Here is a 21543-nt window from a genome sequence, read left to right on the forward strand (position 1 = left end):
TGCACATTTTTAGTTCTGTTGTCTGTTTGCTCATGCGAGTCGTCTTAAGTTAACAAGGTGGGGCCATATCTTTCTTATAAATAATGAAAATTTTATTACTTATTTGTTTTCCTTGAATTTGAAGCAACAGAAATACCTTTGAGCTTTTATTCCCCGATAAAAAAGAGGAAGTGGAAGGAAAAGTTCTCAACTGTGTGATTTTTTGCAATTTTTCTTAAGAACAAATTGATTGAGAAAGCAGTGCCAGATCTGTGTTTTAGTCCAGGGGTCGCCAACCTTTTGGACCTCAGGGACCACCAAACTCATAATTTTAAATCCCGCGGACCAGAGACCCTGGGAAAATCCCCCCAAAATTATGCAGTAATATTCCCCACCCCGTTTTCCTACCAATCGATCATTCTTTATTTGAGATTGCAGGATACCGTCTCCAGCTCTGTTCTCAAGGGGAGAGAGAGAAAGAGAGAGAGAGACTTTTGGCTTCATGCAAGGAAAGCAGCAGAAGCAGCAGAAGTCTTTCTTTCTCTTCCCCAAATTCCACCAGAAATGAGTCTTTGTGAGACTTGTCACGCTAGCGCAGCCTTTTGGAGCAGAATGCCTTGCAGGGTCCCAAAGACTCATTTCTGGCGGAGTTGGGAGGAGAGAAAGAAAGACTTTTTCTGCTTTCCTTGCGTGCAACCAAAAGCAGAAGAAGAAAGAAGTGGAAAGAAGCAGCCTGGTGGCCAGGCCAGGCACATGGGGCGAGTGGGGCAAGTCCCCCCCTCCACCTTTCTCCCCTTCCCCGAGCAATGCAAGCAATGCAAGCAACGCAAGCCTTGTGTTCCCACAGGCCATGTGGGCGGCGCAGCCTTGTGTTCCTGCACAGCCTGGATTAATTGCTTTGAGGGTGACATTTCTCTGCGGACCACCAAGTTTTTCTCATGGATCACCAGTGGTCCCTGGCCCACTGGTTAGCAACCCCTGTTTTAGTCTACATTTGTCTTTCTCTTCTTCTCTTAGCAAATTAACTCAAAAGGAAGAGTCCTTTTCCTATAGCAAAACCCATTTCTAAAAAGAGCTAAAAACTGTAAAACAAAATTAAGATTCCCTGGAATTATGTAGAAAAATAGAACATTCCATTGTAAGTGAATGGCGAGGTAAATATTACTGCATTTCTTTTGCTCAGGGTTGGTATTTGCAGTAGATTGGGTCATATACTTGGGTCATATCAGCCAAGGTAATTTCAATCAAAAAATTCATTTTTCCAAGACAGAAAGGATAGACTGAATCTAGTTTAATTTAAGGATAGTCTGAATCTGTATCTAATTTATATGCTGGATCTCTGGATCTAATGTTATATAGATTAGAGCTCTGCCAAATGAGGCAAACATAAATCCAACAATAGGTTTATTCTATAGAATATATATTTATCCTATCTTCAAGGTGGCATCGCTCCTCTTCCCCTCCCCCACAACTCCCCATGAAGTATATATTTTTTTTAAAGCAAATTTTATTAATTTCAAAGACAAACAAATCATCATCAACCATTACATATTTGAACCTTTTTCCATTATAAATTTTACAAGTCAGATAAAACCTTATTTTATACAATACAATTCTATTTTAAGCCATTTCCATATGAGCATAAAAATACCTCTTATCCAATTTCTCTTTACTTCTCTTTACTCTTATTCAGTTTCAATATTATTATTTCATCTATTTCTTTCTGACTTGATTACCATTATTCTCATTCTGTATTTCTACAAGGTTTTATTAATACTCTCAAAAACATAAACACACAACAAACAAACATATAAAAATCTTTTAGGAAAGTAACTTGGCCCCAGGTACCTCTCTTTATATGGGCTTCAATTATATTCATGCTAATCTTACATATCATTACCTATTTTGTTTACCATTCTATATCTTCTGTATAAACTTCTCCACACATTTCACTCTTCATAATTCTATCTTATTTAATCCATCTTAATTTAAATCATTATATTTGTATCTTTTGCCCATTCTTTATTATCCCTCTATCTCATTCCTTATAATGAAAAAAAAAAAGTTTCTCCTGAAATCACTAATCAGAGTATGATGCCTTTCTATCCTCCCCTAAATTAATTAGATTAACATTTAAAATAACACCTAATACCCAATCTGATTCTGCTTGGTACATTCTATCTACTAATTTTTCTTTTAATAACAATAAAAACAGAGTAATAAATCCAAAATGATTAAATACATAGTTAAGTAATAAATCTAAATATTAAATCTTATAACATTCCCATTACCTTTCCCTTTAATATTTTATTACATTTTAAAATCAATCATTATTAAACATTTCAACATTTTAATTTCTTATTAACTCTTAAGCCATTCTAATTTTCTATTTCTAATACAGATGTTACAATACCATCTTATGTACCTTGCAAAATCTTTTTAAGGAAATTGTACTTTACCCTTTGTCCCTAAAAAAATTCCTCTTTTCCCATCTAATTTCAAAACTTTGTGGCTTTTCTCCGCCTTTCCCCTTTCTTTCTTCCCCCACCAAATCTTCCTACCCCCCTTCTTCTAGCCTCTGCCTTGCTGGCATCCCTTCTCTGTTGTGTTCCCTTTTTCTTTTGTTTACTATCATTATATTTATTTTGCATCTTATTTTTCTCTTTCTTAAATGTTTTTTAGATCTTAAGTCCTTCATTTTCCTCGCTTCCTTCCTTCCTTCTTTCTTAGTTAAATTTTGGAATTCATTAAAGATGGCGTCTTTGTCTTCTTCTTCTTGTTGTTCTTCTGCCTCCATCTGTTGTATTGTTTGTTGATAGTTAACCAGCGCCATTTCTAAAAATAGGAAGGCTTTTTCCATACCATCTTTACCGGCTGCTTTTGTTTGCTCATATTCTTCCCTCAGTTCCTCAAAAGAAAAAGCCATTATAGATCTTTTCTTTTCTTTTTCCCCTCTTTCTTCTTACACCAACCAAGATATTTCAAAAAAAAGTAAAACAATCCCAAAATCCACAATCCTCAATCAATCCAAGCCAAGACAAAATTCTCCCTTTCTCTTCCAGAGGTAGTATCAGACAAAAGAAAAAAGAAAGTCCAAATCTGTATTTTGAAGCCTTATTGGAGTTATATTTCTGTCTTCAAATCCTTAAGGCATCTCCTCCAACAAAATCAAACCAGATGAATATATTTTTGTCCTCTCCCTTCCGACTTATCCCATAAAGCTAGTTTTACCTGAAAAAACAGGTTTCTCAATATCCACTTATTAATTCCGTCGGGAGGGAGAATAAACTTTCCTTTCAGCACCTCAAAATTGCTGCTTATTTTCTCTTGTGGAAAGAATCATCCAAAAAGCCATCATTTCCAGGAATTATATTAAATGTATCTTAGAGTCCTGGATCAACCAAGAAAACTTTCACTCTCAAAAGCTTTCTCCTCTTCCTCCTGCGCATTCTTACCCGGCTGCCGGCTTCTTTGTGGCGGCCATTGCGGACCGCCGCTGCACCGTCTTGGGAAAAGGGGGTTCTGCCGGCCGGGGAGGGGGTCTGCAACACCCCCAAACCCCTCTCCGGATCCCCCTATCTTCAGCTACCCCTGCAGGGTAGCCTAGCTCGGACCCGTCCGGATCGGAGCACCAAAAGCGGCTAGCGCGGCAGGGATCGCTCAGAGTCGCAAATCCCTGCCGCTCGTGAAGCCGACAAACCGGAAGTCCCCCCAACTCCCCATGAAGTATATTGAGCTGAAAGAAGTGGCGGATTCAAAATCAGCCTGCCAGTTTCTATTCCTAAAACATGCTAGAACTCACAAGTCTCCCAAGCTTCTAAATTAGCTAATCAACCACTGTACAAAACTGGTTTTCCAGTTTAATTGTGAGGTGAAGCACGTTGGTAAATAGAAAGCTGGCTGGACATTCAAAAGAATCGGGTGATTCAGGGCTAGTTGAGATTATGGAAACTGAGAGAGAGATAAAGGAAGACTTGGGTGTGAGTTCAAGAGAAGGTTGAAAGCTACGTGAAACCTTGGAAAAGGCTGTAATGCCGGGAAAGATGGAAGAAAAGAAACGAAAAGGACAATCGGCAGCCTGGTGGATGGACTTGAGTTATGGTGGTGATGAGTCAACTGTTGAGAGACGTGGAAAAAAAACAGGTTAGGGGTCGATCATCTTGGAGAATGTGGTCATTAGGAGTCAAAAATGACTTGAGTGGATCAAATGAAAGGTAAAAATTAGGATGCCACTGGCAAACTTTGCCTTTTGCTGAAGAAATTGGACTTAGCTGGAGAAGGAAATGAGTTTGTGATTCAAAGAATAAAAGAGTTTTTTCACAGAGAAATAAAGCAGATCGGAAAATGGGCTGGGTTGGGCTCCCCCTCTGGAGAAATCTGTACTGGATTGGAAAATTTCAGAAAACGGTTCATTAAGACTGGTTGGTGAGTCCTTGCCTGCCCCTGATGTTTGTTGCCATCCAATTAAAAAAAGAAAAGAGGAAACTTTAACCACCCCCACCCCCATTGGATTATGTGAGACATTAAAAGTATTGTTGCGCGCTGAATATGTTGTGCTGAATATGGATAGACACTTTGAAAATGGAATGGTGTCAGCAAGGAAACATATTTTTTAGAATTAATTTTTACTAAGTAAAAGTTCTACAGATTAAAAGCACTTCAAATTTGGGGAGGTGAGGAGAAGAAAAGTAAAGAAAAGGGCTGAGTAAATAAGGCAGAAAGAGTGAAGACAGAATTAACCTGGTTCTCACACATGATTTGCAGCGTGGATGTTGTTAAAATGTATGTATCAGTGATAAAGATATCCTTTAGCTCAGTTGCTGCCCCTGCCACCAGAACTGCAAAATGTCATGGAAAACTTCCTCTTTAAGCTGCTTTCAAAATAAAATCCTTAATTGCTCTCTTCTCCCCTTCTCTAAAAGATCTTCTTCTTCTTCTTCTTCTTCTTCTTCTTCTTCTTCTTCTTCTTCTTCTTCTTCTTCTTCTTCTTCTTCTTCTTCTTCTTCTTCTTCTTCTTCTTCTTCTTCTTCTTCTTCTTCTTCTTCTTCTTCTTCTTCTTCTTCTTCTTCTTCTTCTTCTTCTTCTTCTTCTTCTTCTTCTTCTCCTCCTCCTCCTCCTCCTCCTCCTCCTCCTCCTCCTCCTCCTCCTCCTCCTCCTTCTCCTCCTCCCTCCCATGTTTCCCTCCCTGTTTCCTCCTTTTTCTTCCTCTTCCTCCTCCTCCCAAATTCCATTTTGGCTGAGCAGTCAAGCATGTTCTAACACAAATGCACCTGAAATTTTCATTTGCTGCAGACTACGGCCGTGGGGTTGCTGAAGAAACGACTCAAGAAAACACTGACAAGCCATCTGGTGCCAGGAGAAATGAGAAAGGCTATCCTTTTTTTTTAATTCTAGCAGCATCCGAAACCTTTAGTACAGGCGTGCCATCAATTAAGAAGAGAGAAATAGGACTTAAGATATGGATTGCCATCTTGTGGAAAGATAGACAAGAATCTTGCTAGAATGTAAGAGAGAGGTCTTTGCTTATTTCTTTCCCCCTCCTCAAAATTAATCCTTCCTCAGAAAAAGGTAAACATAGATTTATACAATGTGAAGGGGCAATTTGAGGCAGGGGGCCATGGGCCACTACTATTCACAACCTGGTCACCAGATTCACTTAACAACGGGTTCCTAACTTAAAAACTTCAGTGATTCACTTAATAACTGTGGCAATAATGGACCTAAAACGGGGCAAAACTCACTTAAAAACTTAGCAACAGAAATTTTGGGCTTACCGTATTTGCCGGCGTATAAGACGACTGGGCGTATAAGACGACCCCCCAACATTTCCACTCAAAATATAGAGTTTGTTATATACTCGCCGTATAAGATGACCCCCGCACTTGGAGGCATGTTTTTCAGGGCAAAAATGTCATCTTATACGCCGGCAAATACGGTAATGACATCTAGGAAGCAGACAAAAAGGAAGCAAGTGTTCCCGAGCAGTTTTTCTCAACCTCAGCAACTTTAAGGTGTCTGAACTTCAATTCCCAGCATGCAGGCTGGGGAATTCTGGGAGCTGAAGTCCAGATATCTTAATCTTGCTAAGGATGAGAAGCACTAAGATAGAAAAGGCGGGGAGAAGAAGATGATTCAGCCTGTGTGCTTTATGCAGAATATATGATATGCTGGGCAACAAGGAAAGGAAGGAGTGATTTAGTGGAAACAACAAGGAACTTGGAGAAGCCTTCTAGGATTATGGAAAGAATGTTAAAGTTTCCTTAGAATTGTAGCAACTCTATTTTCCAGTCTTCATAAGGCTTCCTAATGTTTAAGTCTTCATAACGTTTAAGAATCGCCGTTGAATTCAGTGCTTTTGCTGAAATTCACATGTAGTTCTACCTACTAAAAGGGCAATCAATGGCTGGAATATATTTGAATCCTCTGCATGTTAAGTGGGGTTTGGTATAATAGGGTTAACTATGATTTCTGTAGTAAAAGTTTCTGTGAGAGGCATTGGCAAAAGTATGGAAGTAGTGACTCTGTTACCATGCCAGTGAGTCATACAGCATGACTCACTCGACACAAAGCCACATACTGATTTCATTATTATATTCATATAATACTTATTGTTACAGTATGCCTATGCCACGACAACACTTGCGATAAATTGATCGAAAGTACCCGATACAACTCTGAATATACAGAGACTGCAAATGATAATAAACACAAGCCTGAAAACTACAAGTCTTGGATCGGCACTTTAATACAAACTTACTCGTACTTCGCAACCATTTAAAACATGCACCGAAGATGCCCCTCCCAATGAGCAACGCTCCAAAGCGCCTCGGAGTTCAAGCTCTGCGGAATTCCGCTAAACGCTTTTCCTGTCAGGAACCGGTGCGAACTTGCGTGAAACCCACAGAGGCTTTAGAGACCGAACTCGCGGTCTCGCAAGTGGGCTTCCCGGCTCAAGCGGGTCTCTTGCCTTAGCTCGACTGGCCGGGAAAGGAGCTACTGACCTGGCATTATGGCGGCAAGGCAGGAAGCGTCTTTGTCCCGCGGCTGGCGAGCCCTGCCTTCCGCGCTGCCTCGGGCGCTCTCGAGCCTTCCGAGAAGCTAGGAGGCCCCGGCTGCGCGGCTCTGATTACAGGACAGCCTCGTCCTCGTGGCTTTCCTGCAAGCCTACCAGAAGCTGCGGAGGAGGAAGTGGGATAGGAGCTGCCGCCCGGCCAGCAAGTTTCTTTCCTCCCCGCTTGTCCTCCCAAGACCTGGCCTGGGGATTGGAAAAGCCGAGTCGAAACTCTCGCATTCCGCCTCGCGGCTGGCTCTGAAGCGTTGCTGTTTTGGGTCTAGAGAGAGAGAGAGAGAGAGAGAAAGAGAGAATTCTGTTCCTTCTTTAAGCTTGTTTAAGGCTTGTTTAGGAGACAAACTATGTACCGTATTTGCCGGCGTATAAGACGAGCCCCCAACATTTCCACTCAAAATATAGAGTTTGTTATATACTCGCCGTATAAGACGACCCCCCCACTTGGAGGCATGTTTTTCAGGGCAAAAAAGTCGTCTTATACGCTGGCAAATACGGTAATTGTGGTGTAAGTTGAGGACTACCTGTATTGTGTTTTTAATCTTTTTTTGTTGTTTGTTTTGTTTTTATTGTTTGTAAGCCACCTAGAGTCGCTGTGAGCTACTTTATAAAATTTATATCAATAGAAAATTTATATACATTTTCTAAATAAATTAACAACTCCCTTTTGATAAAGTGAAAAGATTTCCCTGGTTAATGCTGAATTATGACACTGTTGCATTCTACGAAGGAGGTCATTCTTGAATCCAAAAAAATCCACTCATTTTACATTTTAAATAAAATCATTTTAAAATCTGAACTTGGTGAAAATTAGGCAGAATTATGGGAAGGAAATTACTGCATTTGATGCAACTTTCTGGGGTGTCCTTATGTACCATCCATAACTCTAATTTAGTTTAGTTTACTTTATTGTCATTGCACCTCGTGCAATGAAATCAAACACCATCTTCAGTGCATATCATGACCATGAAAATGAACATAAGCACACATCCTTCACACTCCACACATTGAACCGAAAACCCCCGACACTACACCAACACTGCACTATACAGTAGAATTCAACAGAGCTACTGCCTTGGGATAGAATCTGTTTTTCAGCCTATTTGACCTTGTTTTTATTATTCTGTACCGTCTGCCAGATGGTAATAGTTCAAAAAAAGGGTTCCCAGGATGAGATGGATCTTTGAGAATGTTTTGAACTTTCTTAAGGCAGCGGGAGCTATAAAGCTCTTCCAAAGAGGGGAGAGGGCAACCAATGATCTTCTGGGCAATGATGTTAACCCTCTGGAGTGCTGTCCTATCTGCCACTGGGCAATTGGCAAACCATACAGAGGTGCAGTAAGTTAAGATACTCTCTATGGTCTCGACCACAATTACGACCGGCAATTCGGTTGTTAAGCAAAGTGTTCACTAAGTGAAACTGCGACTGTGCTTAGCATCTTTCTTCAGCTTTCAGCTGTCTTTACATGAACTGAAAAAGTTATAAATGCAAGGATGGGTCCCACGCTTATTCAACTTTCCTAGGCAGAAGCTCTTTCCCTTGTCCCCCGGGGTCCTCCACACACTCCATTCCATAACCTTGGAGCTGGAAGCATACTCTGGTTAAAACTCTGTGCTGGGCATCTTAGACTGGGCAGGACAAAGTAGGTTTCCCTGTGGATGCAAATGAGTCATTGCTGGGAAGAGCAGGGGCAGATGCTGTGAGAAGGCTATCTGTTTTTAGAAATAATCAAACCTTGCTGGTTCCATGCAGGCATGATATTCTTCCGATTAAAATTGGAATTCCGATTTTTTTGGGAATTGCCCCCCTTCCCCCCTTCTTCTCCTCCTTCCCCTCCCCTCGGAGGCCCCGAGTCAGGAGTTGCTGGCGCGGCTCCAGTCCCAGCGTTGCCTCAGGAAGGGAAAGGCAAAAGGAAGAGCCGCGGCGGCGCTTGCAACGGCAGCAGCGGCTCCTGGTTTTGCCTTTTCCTTCCTGAGGCAACGTGGGACTGGAGCCGTGTGGAGCTGCGCCGGCAGTAGCAACTCCTGACAGCCCCAGCCGGATACCTGAGTGGAGCCGGGCAGTGCGGCGGAGGCCGCTGAGCGGCAGGAAAGGGAGCTGGGCCAGCCACAGACCAGCCTCCGTGCAACATGCTACCGCCCGGCCCTGGCGAGGAAAGCAGCGGGCGCTCCCGGGCGCGTGGCGGGGGTCTCTTTGGCCGGCCCCGTTTTTTTTTTTCAGAGCGGAATATCATGCCTGGTTCCATGTCAGCATTAAGTGCTTTAGGTGTGGCCAGGTAGAATAATTTGTCTTTCCACTACAACTGCACTGTGCAACCCACACTGCTCCAAGAGGTCTTCACAGGCCCCAAATGTCATAAATATATGTGGCTGCACATGGGTTAATCTCACACACTGTTGGCATGAGAATGCAGGAAGAGCTAGTCCAAGTGTCCCTCAACCTTAGCAACTTTAAGATGTGTGGATTTCAACTCCCAGAACGGGCCAGCCAGCTATGCTAGCTGGGGAATTCTGAAAATTGAAGTCCACACGTTTTTAAACTAGCTAAGGTTGACAAACACTCATCTACAGTAGCTGATTCTCTTGAACAACATGGAAAGTCCATTTTGGGTGCAATTTCTGTCTAAAGGCATCCCCCCCAAAACCACCTTAATCATCTGATTGGCCAGCCGTGGAGACCCAAGAAAGCAAGAAGGGATGCTGCATCCCTGAACTACAAGGGGGGGGAGGTAGACAGGAACAAACCAAATATGATCATTCAAGTCTGGTTAATGTTTAGTTTAATGAAATGCATTAAACTGAAAATCAGTTATAGCATCTCTGGTGAATTATAGAATTTAAGTATTGTAAGATACTTTGGGGATCAAGCTGGTGTGAGGAACTTTGGGACTTTGATCAGTCCACAAGTCCTCAGCCAGCAAAGCTGGCTGAATCTGGGAGTTAAGTCAAGTAAAGTTGCAAGGTTGACACCCCTGATCTAGTCCAAGTAGTATGAATGTCAGGGCTCCAGCATCAACACTATTCAAATCATGAGTCTCTAGCCGCATCTCGGAGTTTTAAAAAAAAAACCCACCAAGATTTATTAGGAGTGAACATGCTGGTGCTACCTGGGTGCAGCCGACTCTGAGCCACATCATTCATTTCATCCTTGACCCTGGTCTTCCCTCCACCCCCTGGATGTATATTCTCCAATGGAGAATATTCCCCAATGGGACACATCCGTAGCCAAGAGTCATCAATCATGCTCTCCAGTAATAATCTTGTGCGCCAAAAGCTTCGGTTGCCTAGAAATTATCTAAGGAATGCACTACTTCCCCCACTCCCTTTCTGCTGGCAACTCTAAAATACCAGATAAATATTTGTGAGTTGACAATGAAAATTCATTTTTGAACCTCCTTGTCAGATAGTGGGGCGGTGTGATGGCACAGTGGTTAAGACACTGGGCTTGTCAGCTGGAAAGCTGGCAGCCCAGGTTCGAGACTCGAGCTCCACATGACTGGGTAAGCTGTCCTCACCCAGGCCTCTGCCTACCTAGCAGTTTGAAAGCATACAAATGCGAGTAGATAAATAGATACCACTTCAGTGGGAAAATGACAGCACTCTATGACATCATGCTGGCCACATGACCACAGAAATTTCTCCGGACAGCACTGGCTCAATTGCATTGAAACAGAGATAGCTAACACTTTCTATGTTCGGCAATGACAAACAAAGTAAAATCCGCGGGGACTTACTTTGTCAGATAGTGGATGAAAGGGGAGTGGTGTGATGGACTAGAACAGGGGTACCAAACTCAAGGCCTGGGGGCCAGATTAAGCCTGCAGGATACTTAGATCTGGCCCATGGGGCTGCCCTAGAAACAGCGAAGGACTGGCCCACGGTGCTTCTGCCAGCAAAAGCGGGCTCCCAAACTCCGTTTTCGGCTGCCACAGCCTCCTGCAACTCTTTGCCAGTGAAAACGGAGCTTGGGAGGGCCACTTGCAGGAGACTGTGGCAGCCAAAAACGGAGCTCGGGAGCCCATTTTCACTGGCAAAGCACTTGGGCCAATACAGGCGCCCCCCAACATGAGTGCTGTCGAGATGGCCACGCCCACCCTGACCCCCTGAGGTCAAACACAACCCTGAATGAAATCAAGTTTGACACTCCTGGATTAGAGTAATGCAGCAGGTTCTTAGGAAGGGGACAACACCTACCAGGGACAGGCAGGAAAATAAGAGGCAGCACATCCTAGAACTGTGTGAAAGAGAAAGCGATTTAGGATAGCTTCTCCAAGTGTATATCCATCAGGATTAGACTAGTATAGCCAGTTTAGTCTGGCAAAGATTCTGTCTGTATGGTGAAAACAAATACAGGTGGTTCTTGAATTAGCAAATAGTTCATTTAATGACTGTTCAAAGTTACAGCGGCAGTGACCGTTTTTCACATTTACGACCATTGCATCATCCCCATGGTCATGGGATCAAATTCAGGCGCTTGGCAACTGACTCATGTTTATGACGGTTGCAGTGTCCCGGGATCATTTGATCCCCTTTTGCAATCTCCTGACAAGCAATGTCAGTGGAGAAACCAGATTCATGTAACAACCATGTTTACTTACTTAACAACTGAAAGTGATTCAGTTAACAACGGTGGCAAGAAATGTCATAAAAGGGGGCAAAACTCGCTCAACAAATGTTTCGCCTAGCAGCAGAAATTTTGGGCTCAGTTGTGACTGTAAGTGAAGGACTACCTGGAATGAGTTGAACTTGGGTTAGATTACGACATTCTTTGGCCGAGCCTAATTAATGACCATCCTTAATATGTCTCTTTCGACATCCCCATCTGAGGAGTATCGCCGCCTTCCAAGGTGATGTCAGAAAGTTCTTCTCGGTGTCCGCTCTGGTTAAATCTGCTGTTCCTTATCCTGTTTTCTGGAATCGTTCTGAACAATTCTGCCTTGTCTTTTAATGACAGGCCTTCACATATTTGAAAAGAGATACCCTGTCTCTTAGCAAACTTCCCATCTCCAGGCTAAGCACATCCAGTACATCCAACATTGTACATTTTTGGCTCCCGGCTCCTGATCCTCTTAAATGTTCTCCTTTATGCATGCTCAGGTTGAAGTCCTGCCAAAATGCAGTGCCCATAATTGGATGCAATTGCATAGGGGCAGCCTAACCAGCACAGAAAATGGAGAAATTGTGGGTTATATTGATCTGTAAGGGATTACAGGGTTATAGAAAGGATTTAATACTATCTCATCATTACCTCTAGTCCCAGCTCATGCATCTGTCTGGAATCCTTTGATTGGCCCCTGTTGGAGATGTCTTGGAATTGGAAATGCCTTTATTCTAAACTACCAAGGCTGGTGTATGCAGTGAATATTTGGCTAAGCAGGAAGATGGGAATAGATAAGTTGCTATTGGCAATCCTCAGAATATATATAGGAGTTTTGAGTTTTAATTGTGGAGGTAAAATTGACAAGGGCTACCTAAAGCCAAGGGAACTTTCAAAGCGGCAGTTTATGTGGGTATGTGTGAGGAAGGGAGAGAGAGAGCGAGATGAAAAAAAAATTTAGGAATTCCATACTCAGCTTGCTGAATTCTAGGCAATCTGACTATTAACTAATCTACCACAGTGCTCATATGAATCTGGGGACCTATTGCATAGCTGTATTCATACCTCATACTTAACTTATTTATTAAATACAACTGGTTTTACACAATACCTCAAGGGCAAACCAGATCTGTACAAAATATTAACCCAGAAAAATACACCAATCTTTGCATACTCACTTAATCATTCTTTGACATGATTACATGAATCTAAATACTATCTTGCAGGATTCACCTTCAAGGAATGGCATCTTGTGTCCACTTAAACTAAGAGTCAATCCCATTGAAGTCGATGAATCTTTCTTTCAGGAAATGCTGTTGAGAGCATAAATCAGAATTAGGTAGGATTCCTGTCTTCTGCCCTGAAACATTATGAGGTTGGATCATTTTGCAATCCTCCCCTCCTTTGCCCTAAGCCCACGTGATCCAAATTTCTGCCTATGAATCTCCTTCTTCAGTATTATTTTTGTGATCTCCAGGTGCTTTAATGCAATCCATTTTTAGGAAACATATGACACTAAGAAGGCTTAGAAGCAAAAAGAAAAAGAAAGAAGGGAAGGATGTATCAGCTGCATGATGAATTAATCATCCCTTTAGTCACAGATGTCAGGAATTGGCTAAGGTCGTTGGAGGCATCTCTTCCAAGTTGCTTAGAGTTCCAGGGCCCAACCTCTAGAATTATTTTAGATGAGGACAGAATGAGTGCCAAGTGGTTCACCTTTTGTGTTTCTATTTCAAAGCAGGGTCACCTTTATTTACCAGAAGATTTCAGCTTCATAAGTCATCTCAAAATGGAGACTGACTGCTGCCCAATCCTTTATCAGGAAGTGAGCCCATCTGCCCAGGAAGAAGGGAGGGAGGGAAGCTAAGAATGGTGTAGGGTAGGAATGTCCAACCTTAGCAACTTGTGGACTCCCAGAATTCCATCTACTTGGACTTCGGAAGTATAAAACCAATGCAGCAGTTGACTTCCATGATAACATCCATACGTACCTGGGCAATATTGGGCAGCTAAAGACCGTCTCAAGATTGCAGACATTCAGAAACCTTTAGATCAGCATTTCTCAATTTTAGCAGCTTTAAGATGTGTGGATGTCAGCTCCCAGAACCCCCCAGCCAGCATGCTGGCTGGGGAATTTTGGGAGCTGACATCCACACATCTTAAAGTTGCTGAGTTTGAGAAGCCAATAAGCTCAGGGTTGAAATGAATGGCCCTTGGTGATCGCTGAACTTGGCTGTTTTCTTGTAGACATTTCATGCTAGCACTTGATGGGGTTACCTAGTTTGGATAATGAAATGTCTGCAAGAAAACAGCCAAGCTCAGGGAGCACCAAGAACCCCTCAAACACTGCTTTAGAGGACAAAACAGAGGCAGATGTAACTCTTCATACAGCTCTGGAAGGAGGGATTAGCGTCCACACACTATCCTATAAAAAGAACATGTCTGGATCTTGCTCCTACCATCAGTTTTGGGTTGAGAATCTGCCTGACTGTGCTCTGGAAAGCTTACAAATGCTACCTTACCATAACGTCTACCATGGTGGTTTCACTTTCTCTCATTCCTCTTTCTATTAGGAAACTTCTCAAAGATTGTTGCGATCCGAGCCATCTCTTTGCAATGACGAAACAGAATTCGCCAGTGGGAAAGAGAATCTGGTATGATGGCGAACTTCTGTACTTCTGGACAATTGACAACGAAACCTTCTCACTGTTTCCAAAGGTTAGTGATTTGGATGTATTCTTGTTGTAGAAGGCCAGTTTGCTTTTCCCAACATGCTCTGGGTACATGTAACGATAGCTTGCTGAACACATTACCGTTGTCAGGACTGCACATCATGGCTTATTTAAGTTGTTGAGTATTAAGATTAGATTAGATAACAGAGTTGGATGGGACTTTGTAGGTCATCTAGTCCAACTCCACACCCAAGCAGGAGACCCTACCCCATTTCTGACAGATGGCAGTCCAATCTCTTCTTGAAAGCCTCCAGTGATGAAGCTCCCCCAACTTCTAAAGGCAACTTCTATTCCATTGGTTGATTGTTCTCAGTGTCTTAAAATTTCTCCTTATTTCCAGGTTGAATCTCTCCTTGATCAATTTCCATCCATTATTCCTAGTCTGGCCTTCAGACTGCCTCTGCCAGCGAAAACATAGCTCCGTTTTTGCTGGCAGAGGGTTGCAGGAGGCCATCGCAGCAGAAAACTGAGCTCGGGAGCCTGTTTTCTCTGGCAGAACGCTCGGGCCACCACAGGCGCTCCCCGACATGAGTGACGTCAGTCTGGCCATGCTCACCCCGGCCTCCCGAAGTAAAACACAACCCTGATATGGCTCTCAGTGAAATCAAGTTTGACACCCCTGCCGTAGATGGTTGGTAGAATAAAAGTTATCAAAGCATGAAAACATCAAGTAAGTCGACAAGTGACCGTTTACTAAATACAACAAGATGGAAGAATTATGGTCTTCTGCTTATAGCAAGCATGCACATAAAGAAAGCACACAAACACACACACACACACACACACACACACAGTGGTGGGCTACTGGGGGTTCGCGAGGGTTCGGGAGAGCCCCTAGCTAAGATTCTGTGCAGTTCGGAGAACCCCCCAAATCCCACTCCTGGCTGGCCCCGCCCAGCCCGCCCTGCCCCTCCCAGGAATCCTCAGGTGGCCCGTTTTGGAAGCAGGTAAGTGCAGGGCCCACATGGAAGCTCAAAGAGGGTGAAAAACGGGCCTCTCAGAAGTTCAGGAAGCCAGAAATGGGCCAGTTTTCTGGCTTCTAGAGAGCCTCCGGAGCCCGGGAAAACCATTTTCGCCCTCCCGGAGGCTCAAAGAAAGCCTCTGGAGCCCGTGGAGGGCAAAAATCCCCCCTCCCCGCCGTGGTACAGGAGGATGACTAGGCCCACGCCCATCATGGCCACACCCACCCAGCAACCGGGCAAGAGAACCCCTTGCTAAAAATTTTGAAGCCCACACAACACACACCTCTTCTACCCTCCATCTTTTGTTCCCAATGAGTAACTGATCACACCGTTTTGCACATTCAGCTGACTGTGGGATAATCATGCATAGTAGAAGGACACTTTGAAGGACTATGCCACGTAGTGATTAATAGTGAGTGATTCATGACTGTGTTCTCACAAGATCAGCACAATACTGTTTCAGAATCCTGAGTGCTGTTGTGGTTATTTTCCTTAAGTGCTATGAGTATAAAAATAACCTGGTTATGGGGCCATGAGCAATTGCTAATTTCAGTTTGGAGAAGTCTAAAATTTTGTCAGCCCCCTGGTGTAGGCCAAACCAAGAAGTCCACTACACCTGGAGGCTAAAATGCTGTTAATATTGAATCTATCATTTATCACGAGCACTTAGACTTATACAGCACTTTATAGTGCTTTACATTTTACCGACCTTGGAAGGATGGAAGGGTGAGTCAACTTTGAGCTGGTGAGATTCAAACTGCTGGCAGTTGGAAGAATTTGCCTGCAATTCTGTATTCCAACCACTGTGCCGCCACAACTATAATAACAACTATCCAGTCTAATTGTGCTTTACCCCCTCCTCTTACCCCACTTATGCTCATGTGAATTAGGGAGTTGTCTGCCTGACCATTTCCACATGCCTTTCTTTTGTTTTGGACTTAAACTGTATGTTTCTTGTTATCACCTTAATAACTGATCTAGCTTGTCTCTTGTCAAGGCCATCTTCCTTACTCTCTACACATTCCATGGTTGAGTTCCTTTCTTTCATGCTGTTCTTATTACTGCTGTTTAGTCCTGCTGCCTCTTGTTGTGACACAATTGGCCAGAAAAGGGGAGAGTAAAAAGGACACCCCTTTGCCAGTTCGGCTTAAGGTATGTGTGTGGACACAAGTAGACAACAAAAAACATTCTTATACTTAGAGAAATATATATATTTGTAGTGTCCTTAACAAATGGGAGGCTAGTGGTTTGTTTGTAAATGAGCCTTACGGGTGAAACTCAAAAAATTAGACTATCGTGCAAAAGTTCATTTATTTCAGTAATGCAACTTAAAAGGTGAAACTAAGATATGAGATAGACCCACTACATGCAAAGCAAGATAGTTCAAGCCGTGATGTGTCATAATTGATATAATGATGGCTTACAACTCATGAAAACTCCAAATCCACAATCTCAGAAAATTAGAATATTGTGAAAAGGTTCAATATTCTAGGCTCAAAGTGTCCCACTCTAATCAGCTAATTAAGCCAGAACACCTGCAAACGGTCTCTGAGCCTTTAAATGGTCTCTTAATCTGGTTCAGTAGGAATCACAATCATGGGAAAGACTGCTGACCTGACAGTTGTGCAGAAAACCATCATTGACACCCTCCACAAGGAGGGAAAGCCTCAAAAGGTAATTGCAAAAGAAATTGGATGTTCCCAAAGTGCTGTATCAAAGCACATTAATAGAAAGTTATGTGGAAGGGAAAAGTATGGAAGAAAAAGATGCACAAGCAGCAGGGATGACCGCAGCTTGGAGAGGAATGTCAGGAAATGTCAGGAAGAGGCCATTAAAAAGTGTTGGGGACTTCCACAAGGAGTGGACTGAGGCTGGAGTCAGTGCATCAAGAGCCACCACACACAGACGGATTCTGGACATGGGCTTCAAATGTCGTATTCCTCTTATCAAGCCGCTCCTGAACAACAAACAATGTCAGAAGTGTCTGACATTCTGGGCTAAAGAAAAACAGAACTGGTCTGTTGCTCAGTGGTCCAAAGACCTCTTTTCGATGAGAGCAACTTTTGCATCTCATTTGGAAACCAAGGACCCAGAGTCTGGAGGAAGAATGGAGAGGCACACACTGCAAGATGCTTGAAGTCCAGTCTGAAGTTTCCACAGCTTCATTAAGTCCAGGGTCAATGCAGCCGTCTACCAGGAGATTTTGGAGCACTTCATGCTTCCTTCTGCAGACGAGCTTTATGGGGATGTTGACTTCATTTTCCAGCAGGACTTGGCACCTGCCCACCAAAAACTGGTTCAATGACCGTGGGATTACTGTGCTTCATTGGCCAGCAAACTCGCCTGACCTGAACCCCATAGAGAATCTATGGGGCATTGCCAAGAGAAAGATGAGAGACATGAGACCGAACAATGCGGAAGAGCTGAAGGCCGCTATTGAAGCATCCTGGTCTTCCATAACACCTCAGCAGTGCCACAGGCTGATAGCTTCCATGCCACACCTCATTGAGGCAGTAATCTCTGCAAAAGATATTATAATTTTCTGAGATTGTGGATTTGGGGTTTTCATGAGCTGTAAGCCATAATCATCTCAATTATGACAAATCATGGCTTGAACTATCTTGCTTTGCATGTAATGAGTCTATCTCATATGTTTCACCTTTTAAGTTGCATTACTGAAATAAATGAACTTTTGCATGATATTCTAATTTTTCGAGTTTCACCTGTATATGGCTACCGATCTTATGTGTCCTAACTTTGGGTGATACACAGCAGCAGAGATAAGAACATAAACAATAGTAATATTTGGATAAGTAAACAGCCCCCAAAACCTTAAAGCAACACTCCTAATATATTAAAAACATTACAATCACTAGACTCCAACCTCATTGTTTCCCAAAACCTGGGAGAAAAGTAGCTCATTTATTTATTTATTCTATTTATTTATTCAGAGCTGCCCATTTCACATTCATCTCAACTCCACTCTATGAATGTGATGTCCCAGGGCGTGGCACAAAGGCAGCACAGTCAGATAATCAGTAGGAGTCCCTTTATTTATTTTATTTATTTATTTATTTATTTGATTTGCCAATTGTTTACAAGATAATAAGTATAAATGTATACATAGTTGCGAATACATAAAATGGGTACATATAAGAAAAATAAAAGAATAAGAGAAACAATAGGACAGGGACGGTAGGCACGTTGGTGCGCTTATGCACGCCCCCTACAGGCCTCTTAGGAAAGGGGTGAGGTCAATAGTAGACAGTCTAATTTTAAAGTTTTTGGGGTTTGGGGAAGAAACTACAGAGTCGGGTAGAGTATTCCAGACATTGACCACTCTATTGCTGAAGTCGTATTTCCTGCAATCAAGTTTGGTGCGGTTTACTTTGAGTTTGTATCTATTGTGTGCTCTTGTGTTGTTATGGTTGAAGCTGAAGTATTCATTGACAGGTAGGACGTTGCAATGTATGATTTTATATACCATGCTTAAGTCAGACCGAAGACGGCGTAATTCAAGGTTTTCTAGTTCTAGAATTTCAAGTCTGGTGGCATAAGGTATTCTACAACGAGTAGAGGAGTGGAGAACTCTTCTTGTGAAATATTTCTGGACTTTCTCAATTGTGCTAATATCAGATACGTAGTGTGGGTTCCAGACTGATGAACTGTATTCGAGTATTGGTCTAGCAAATGTTTTGTATGCTCTGGTTAGTAGTGTGATATTACCAGAGAAAAAGCTACGTAGGATTAGGTTAACAACTCTTAATGCCTTTTTGGCTATGTAGTTGCAGTGGGCTCTAGCACTTAGATCATTAGAGGTGAGTATTCCAAGGTCCTTTACAGAGCTTGGGTCATCAACAAGCTCCAACTTTGCCCCCAGTGTCCAGGTTACCTTCTGGCTAGAGAAAAACTTTCCCAGGAACAGCCTTTGACTGCAGAGAATTAAGTCCAAAACATGGTCAACACAAACTGTAACTATAAATCCAATGAAGCCAAACTGAGGTAATTAGTTTGGCAGGGCAGGAGCAAGAATTCCAGACATGAAGGCACGGCAAAACTCACACAGTTGGGAAGACGCCAGGAACACAGATAAGCAAAGACAACACAGGATAAAGTCATGTTTGCTCCCAGCAGCTGCCATAGTCAGCATTCAGTTCTTTTAAACTTTCATTCCCAGCTGTGGCTAATGAAGGCAATCAGGGCCCTTTCCTCCCCCGTAAGCCATGCAACCCACATTGCTCTCTTCTCCATTCTTCCCTGCGTGCCCTAGGATGAAGAGGGGGTGGGCCTGGGTCTTCCTCTGTACTCCCTCTCTCTTGTTCTACCTCTCTCCTGCTCTGCCCAGCCAGACTTTGCCCTTCCCCAGTATCCTCCATAGCCAAGGGAGCCACACTCCCACTCTCTGTCAGCTGTTCATCTTCCTCCTCAGATTCAGACTCTGACAGGGGCATGACAATGAAATAATACCACCTGGTATAGAACTCATAGAATTCTATGCCTTCTCTGTTGTGGCACCTGTCTTTTGGAACAAGATTTGGAGGGTCTCAATTCTGTAGGCCTTCTGTAAGTCCTTGAAAACCAATTTCCCCCTTCCAACGCATCGATAAATGTGTCCTGGATATATTGTTTGTTCCCTAGCTACATTGTTTGAAGTTCAGTTACTCCAAGAGTTTCAGTTTGTTAATTGGGCAGTTGGATAAATTGTAGAAAGGAAGAAAGCAAATGGGGACATTTGGGGCTATGAAATGTCAATATAAGCAATTGTGTTCTGCGAACCGCTCATAAATCAAGCATAGTTCAATGCTCTTGCGTTGCACCTGGTTTTTTTGTTTTTTTTTTGTAGAAGGTACAAAAAAGCAGATCTGGATGCAGTGGAATGGCCATGTTATGATTAATTTATTATGTCCCATTGGGTCTGTGTTGACTCTTAGTGACCAGATTTTTGTCCAGGACAATCTATCCCCAACCTGATCCTTTCAGTCTTTGAGCAGTGCAGCATTTGCCACTGTAATAAAATCGGTTTGTCTTCTATTTCCTTCCAACTTTTCCAAGCATTAAGTCTTCTTCACATAAGTGTCCAAAGTAATTTGAGCCTGGCTATTTGTGCCTTGAGCAAGAACTCAATGGTAGCCATGTTCCAATATTTGAAAGCTTCCTACAGAGACGAGGGGTCAAACTATTTTCCAAAGCACCAAAAGGCAAGGCAAGAAACAAGGGATGGAAACTAACCATGAAGAGAAGCAACATAGAACTAAGGAGAAATTTCCTAACATGAGAACAATCACCCAGTGGAGCAGCCTGCCTCCAGAAGTTGTTAATGCTCCATCACTGCAGGTTTTTAAGAAGAGATTGAGCAGCCATTTGTCTGAAATGGTGTAGGGCCGTGATGGCGAACCTATGGCATGTGTGCCACAGGTGGCATGCAGAGCCATTTGTGCTGGCACGTGAGCTGCAGGCAGATTTACCTCACTGCGCGTGCACGTGCCCCACAGCTGATTTACGGCCGGTTTGAGGCCATTTTCAGCCTCCCAAAGACTTGAGGAAGGCTTCTGCATGTTTTGCAGGCCGAAAACTAGGCCCGTTTAGTCACTTCCTTTTTTCCCCCCGAAAAGATCAGAAGTGATGAAACGGGACTAGTTTTCGGCCTGCAGAAGCCTTCCTAAAGCCTCTGGGAGGCCGAAAAAGGCCTCAAACTGGCTGAAAATCAGCTGTGAGGCTCAGTGCAGGTAAGGGGGCAGCGGCAGGGGTGGGTGGGGATTGTGCGCACATGTGTAGGGGGCGTGGGGAGGCATGCATTGCCTTATGGGTGCTGGCACGCGAGCGTGCAAGCGCGCACACAATTTTTGGCACAGGAGCCCGAAACGGTTAGCCACCACTGGTATAGGGTTTCCTGCTTGAGCAGCGGGTTGGATTAGAAGACCTCTTAAGGTCCCTTCCAACTCTGTTATTCTGTTATTCCCGTGGTCTTCCATTTCTGACTACATGATGTATTATGGAACCCTTTTACTTGATGAAGTGTATTATTACTCATTCAAAAAGTCTTGAAAGTCTTATTTGCAGTGGCTTTTGAACGGAATGTATTATTTTCCTAGCTCTCTTTATTTCATTTTCTAAAATGAAAAAGTAGATTAAGGCTGTTGAAACCTGCAGTTGCCAAATAACACCCATCCATACACTATCTCACTGTAAGTGGGTATTTGCGGGAAG

The 21543-nt window shown here is 43.1% G+C and overlaps 1 protein-coding gene across 1 annotated transcript in view; it reads left to right on the top strand.

Annotated features, from left to right (window-relative positions):
- The window catches only part of ST8SIA1 (ST8 alpha-N-acetyl-neuraminide alpha-2,8-sialyltransferase 1), a 63607-nt gene that overhangs the window by 11259 nt on the left and 30805 nt on the right, over nucleotides 1-21543 (top strand). The window contains exon 2 of the mRNA XM_026678270.2: nucleotides 14216-14360. Within this exon, the coding sequence (XP_026534055.2) occupies nucleotides 14216-14360 (145 nt within the window). The remainder of the gene's footprint in view (nucleotides 1-14215; nucleotides 14361-21543) is intronic.

Source organism: Notechis scutatus, chromosome 6 (genome assembly GCF_049901735.1).
Source record: "Notechis scutatus isolate UNSWTSFEM ecotype Mainland chromosome 6, rNotScu1.2, whole genome shotgun sequence".
Lineage (NCBI taxonomy): Eukaryota > Metazoa > Chordata > Lepidosauria > Squamata > Elapidae > Notechis > Notechis scutatus.